Raw genomic sequence first — 6,000 nt, 5'->3', positions numbered from 1 at the left:
TTACCCAGGGGATTCAGTCACAGCTCACTGAGTTACTCAGGGGATTCAGTCACAGCTCACTGAGTTACCCAGGGGATTCAGTCACAGCTCACTGAGTTACCCAGGGGATTCAGTCACAGCTCACTGAGTTACCCAGGGGATTCAGTCACAGCTCACTGAGTTACCCAGGCGATTCAGTCACAGCTCACTGAGTTACCCAGGCGATTCAGTCACAGCTCACTGAGTTACCCAGGGGATTCAGTCACAGCTCACTGAGTTACCCAGGGGATTCAGTCACAGCTCACTGAGTTACCCAGGGGATTCAGTCACAGCTCACTGAGTTACCCAGGGGATTCAGTCACAGCTCACTGAGTTACCCAGGGGATTCAGTCACAGCTCACTGAGTTACCCAGGGGATTCAGTCACAGCTCACTGAGTTACCCAGGGGATTCAGTCACAGCTCACTGAGTTACCCTGTGATGATTCCACAGGACATTCATCAGGAGGGAGCTCCCTCTCGTCCCCAGGACACAAACAGCCACCCCAGTGAGGCCCTTTCGCACACAGACACTCCGCACACACGTCTGCACGGCCACTGCTGTGGAAATGTAAAATTAGCTCCCTCCTCACAGACCATGCAGTCTAAGACTCCAGCCTCTGAAACGTAACCATAACAACAGGTCCAGCAGAGGCCTGAGCAGGTGAACAGACCGCTCTTAAAAACAGGATCCAGAGACACAGCTCTGCCTCTGATCCAAAAACTACAACACATCAGCCTGATTCTGTACGCCTGAGTCACCAACACCACCCCAGCACCGCCTGGCACCACCTGCACCAGGGTCAGGGTGCTGATCTCAACACCACCTGCACCAGAGTCAGGGTGCTGATCTCAACACCACCTGCACCGGAGTCAGAGTGCTGATCTCAACACCACCTGCACCAGGGTCAGAGTGCTGATCTCAACACCACCTGGACCAGGGTCAGAGTGCTGATCTCAACACCACCTGCACCAGGGTCAGAGTGCTGATCTCAACACCACCTGTAATGAAAGATAAGGCGGTCATATTTTGCTTTAGGGAAAGTCTCATGGGTTAATGTTTAAGGAAAGATTAAGGGGGTCATGTTCATACTTTAGGGAAAGATTAAGAGGTTGTGTTTCGCTTTAGGGCTGGAGGCTGGTCACACCCCTGTAATGGGATAAGACACACTCACAGAAAGACTGCATGTTCTGGCACTTTCACTGACTGTGAAAAGCACTGAAGGCCCCACCAAACACTTAAACAAATCAGCCCTCCAAATCAGCCCCCCAAATCAGCCGCCTAATTAGGATGACACCTACGCATATTCTCTCTGAAGCCACAATGACGTTCTGTACCAGTGACACAACAAAAGTCCTGGACAAACAACACAACATCACTTCAAAATGATACAGCAGCAACAACAAACCTTTTGAAATGACACAACACCCTTTTCCCACATTATAACTGAAAGAAGCTTCAGCTTTAAAAGAATGGGCCCATTCAGAGTCTGTGATGGCGTGAGGTCTGTGGACGGAAATGGGAGGATGTTCTGTTTCACAAAGCACGGCAGCGTACACCGTGTGTGGAACATACGGGCTTTCAGAACAACACCAGGCCTGCTCCCTGTGAATGCCCATCACCAATAACACCAGGCCTGCTCCCTGTGAATGCCCATCACCAATAACACCAGGCCTGCGTCCTGTGAATGCCCATCACCAATAACACCAGGCCTGCTCCCTGTGAATGCTCATGAGCATCTCAGTCTTAAGAGGCATTTGTGTTCAGTGAAAGGCTGACTGCAACTGCCCACCCAACGCAACTTATTATTTTTGATAATCAATACTCCAATGAAGAGGGCCTCTGTAGAGATTAAGGCCAGAAGGCTCTCTCGTGCTCATCGAAGCGGATCCACTGCATTCCAATGTGGGCCATGTAATTAATGCACACGCGTGTGCACCTAGCGTGAACAGCAGCTCAGTCCCACAGGGAGACCGACATCATACAGGCTGTGTGAAAAACACGGGCTGTGCATCTCAATCACACAGTGTGAACACAGTCTGCATCAATCACACAGTGTGAACACAGTCTGCATCAATCACACAGTGTGAACACAGTCTGCATCAATCACACAGTGTGAACACAGTCTGCATCAATCACACAGTGTGAACACAGTCTGCATCAATCACACAGTGTGAACACAGTCTGCATCAATCACACAGTGTGAACACAGTCTGCATCAATCACACAGTGTGAACACAGTCTGCATCAATCACACAGTGTGAACACAGTCTGCATCAATCGCACAGTGTGAACACAGTCTGCATCAATCACACAGTGTGAACACAGTCTGCATCAATCACACAGTGTGAACACAGTCGGCATCAATCACAGAGTGTGAACACAGTCTACATCTCAATCACACAGTGTGAACACAGTCGGCATCAATCACAGAGTGTGAACACAGTCGGCATCAATCACACAGTGTGAACACAGTCTGCATCAATCGCACAGTGTGAACACAGTCTGCATCAATCGCACAGTGTGAACACAGTCAGCATCAATCACACAGTGTGAACACAGTCTGCATCAATCGCACAGTGTGAACACAGTCTGCATCAATCACACAGTGTGAACACAGTCTATATCTCAATCACAGTGTGAACACAGTCTGTGCATCTCAATTGCCCTGAACACAGAGCTGTCCTGAACACAAACAGACTGCCCTGAACACCGACTGCTCTGAACACAGACTGCCCTGAACACAGACTGCCCTGAACACAGAGCTGTCCTGAACACAGAGCTGTCCTGAACACAAACAGACTGCCCTGAACACCGACTGCCCTGAACACAGAGCTGTCCTGAACACAAACAGACTGCCCTGAACACAGACTGCCCTGAACACAGACTGCCCTGAACACAGACTGTCCTGAACACAGACCGCCCTGAACACAGACTGTCCTGAACACAGACTGCTCTGAACACAGAGCTGCCCTGAACACAGAGCTGCCCTGAACACAGACTGCCCTGAACACAGACTGTCCTGAACACAGACTGCTCTGAACACAGAGCTGTCCTGAACACAGACTGCCCTGAACACAGACTGCTCTGAACACAGAGCTGTCCTGAACACAGACTGCCCTGAACACAGACTGCTCTGAACACAGACTGCCCTGAACACAGAGCTGGCTCTTTAACCTTAGTGCTGTCCCTGTGCAATAGCTTTCTCTCTCTTTTCCAACACACAGAACAGAAGCTATTCTAAGAGAGTCTTTATTAAATTACATTTCAGCCCTTTTTCAACAGTGCAAGAGTGGTCGCATTGTTTTGCTGTCAGTTGTTAAGCACAGAGTGTGTATTATTTATGATGCATATTACTGTGCTGTGTCTTTTGGAAAGCAGATGAAACGGGGGGGGGGGGGCAGGTTATTCTTCAGATGACTGAACATGACACACTGTTTCCACAGAGGAGGCGGATCGGCACCATACTGCTGAAATCTGGCAACCTCTCCATTTACCCATACTGCAGATATCTGGCAACCTCTTCATTTAACCAAACTGCAGATATCTGGCAAACTCTTCATTCAATCATACTGCAGATATCTGGCAACCTCTCCATTTAACCAAACTGCAGAAATCTGGCAACCTCTCCATTTAACCAAACTGCAGAAATCTGGCAACCTCTCAATTTATCCAAACTGCAGATATCTGGCAACCTCTTCATTTAACCAAACTGCAGAAATCTGGCAACCTCTTCATTTACCCATACTGCCGATATCTGGCAACCTCTTAATTTAACCAAACTGCAGAAATCTGGCAACCTCTCAATTTATCCAAACTGCAGATATCTGGCAACCTCTTCATTTAACCAAACTGCAGAAATCTGGCAACCTCTCCATTTAACCAAACTGCAGAAATCTGGCAACCTCTCCATTTAACCATACTGCCTTCCCTAGAGGGTTCCCTCCATAATTTCTGGCAAAACTAATTTTTTGTATCACAAGTGCTTCCATAGCAACCCCATATTAGTAAAATTTTGCAGGGAACCATCTGCTGAACAGGGCCCACTTTAAAGATGAGCTTTGTTTCTGATGCAGGCAATCTGAACGCATGGCCATAGAACACATCATGGCCTCTTCCAGACCAGCACACAGATAATTATTCCTATTAGTGGTAGCAGTATTACGAGCAGTAGGAGTAATAATTAAAGATATACTGGCCAGTCCCCAACCATACCGATTTCGGTTTAAGACTATCAATATTAATATATAGAAAATGCATATTATCAAAATCAAAGCATTTTATTTACATCGTTTCAAGTTAATTTCACTGGAATGATTAAGACGCTTTCTAACACACTGAAGTACGTCAGAGTGGAGAATATTCTGTCAAGCATGTAAATGTGTCTAAATAATGAATACTCTGCCCACTGTTATGGTATAAACATGCAAGCAGCTTCACAGAAAAGAGAGAGAGAGAGAGTCAGAGAGAGAGTGAGAGAGAGAAAGGGAGAGGGAGGGGAGAGGGAGAGAGTGAGAGAGAGAAAGAAAGAGAGAGGGAGGGGGAGAGAGAGAAAGAGAAAGAGGGAGAGAGAGAGTGGGAGAGAGAAAGAGAGGGAGAGAGAGTGGGAGAGAGAGAGAGAGATAGAGAGAGAGATGCCTACATCTGTCATCTCTGCTTTGACGGTCATTTCCACAGGTGCAGGTGTTGTACAGGTGTTGTACAGGTGATGTACAGGTGTTGTATAGGTGTTGTACAGGTGTTGTACAGGTGTTGTATAGGTGTTGTATCAGTGTTGTACAGGTGTTGAACAGGTCATGTACAGGTGTTGTATAGGTGTTGAACAGGTGATGTACAGGTGTTGTACAGGTGTTGTATAGGTGTTGTATAGGTGTTGTACAGGTGTTGTACAGGTGTTGAACAGGTGTGACACTCACCACGTAGAGCTGCTTCCACAGGACGGCCCATTCCTGCAGAGTGGAGGTGACCTCAGTGATGATGGGGTCCTCCAGGGGCACAGCGGTCTCGTACTGCCTGTTCACAAACACAGAGCCCGGTCACCACGGAGACCGCGTGAGGGAGTGGAGCCCAACACTGAGACTCCACGCAAGCACATCCTGATCAGGCCAGCGCTTCTGAAATCTCTTCTCCAAAAAGAACACAGAAAGGTAGAAATGCAGTAGAAAAGCAGTAGAAACGCAGTAGAAATGCAGAGACACCCACCCCCTGTTGGTGATTACGGCCTTCTTCAGGTACACATAGCTTGCGGGGAAGATGCCCTGAGAGACAGCAGAACAGAGTTTCATCAGCCCCCATTCTCACCCCTAGGAGGCCAGCCTGAGATCCCCCTTATCTGTCTGCCACCATCAATCATTCCACAGTCACTGAGAACAACCCTCCCTCTGCAGGACATTCCCAGAACTCCATGAGGATACAGGTGAATTTACCTTAATGGCAGGCCGCTTGGTGGAAAACCCTCTGTACCAGCCTGAAAGAGAGAACAGGCAGATTACAGAGCTGGGATTACAGCAGGTGCAGATTAAAGGTGTGCAGTGCTGGGATTACAGCAGGTGCAGATTACAGGTGTGCAGTGCTGGGATTACAGCAGGTGCAGATTACAGAGTAAAATAAAATACTGTACACTCCAGGAGAAGCTACCTGGCCATAAAGCACTACTGATCCAGGTGTCCATCAGATAGGCACACCCGAGGAGACTGTGCATTCATATAAGCACTTTATTTTCATTATTATTAATATACCATTATCCCCGGGCAGTCTCCATTGCACGATTAGAAATATGACAGTGAGTGTGTAAATGGCAGTGAATCTGTAAAGATGTGCTATTGAATGAGAATGGTTGTGTCTTTCCTACACAACTAACGGAACAACTGAACAATTCAGTTAGCAACACACAACACTGCTGTGATGAAGCGATGCAGAACTGCACCCTGTGCAGTCAGACCCACACGCTGTGAGACAGAGTCCCGCTCTGGTCTTGTCAGAT

At 47.8% G+C, this 6,000-nt stretch overlaps 1 protein-coding gene across 1 annotated transcript in view; it reads right to left on the bottom strand.

Annotated features, from left to right (window-relative positions):
- The window catches only part of LOC133139110 (dedicator of cytokinesis protein 3-like), an 89,763-nt gene that overhangs the window by 64,641 nt on the left and 19,122 nt on the right, over positions 1-6,000 (bottom strand). Inside the window, exons 3-5 of the mRNA XM_061258418.1 lie at positions 5,444-5,484; positions 5,220-5,275; positions 4,934-5,030 (exon numbers count right to left, since the gene is read on the bottom strand). Of these exons, the coding sequence (XP_061114402.1) occupies positions 4,934-5,030; positions 5,220-5,275; positions 5,444-5,484 (194 nt within the window). The remainder of the gene's footprint in view (positions 1-4,933; positions 5,031-5,219; positions 5,276-5,443; positions 5,485-6,000) is intronic.

The sequence above is a fragment of the Conger conger genome, chromosome 10 (genome assembly GCF_963514075.1).
Source record: "Conger conger chromosome 10, fConCon1.1, whole genome shotgun sequence".
NCBI classification, from domain to species: Eukaryota; Metazoa; Chordata; class Actinopteri; order Anguilliformes; family Congridae; genus Conger; species Conger conger.
Note: the sequence above shows the minus strand (reverse complement) of the source record. Positions and strands in the feature narration are given on the sequence as shown.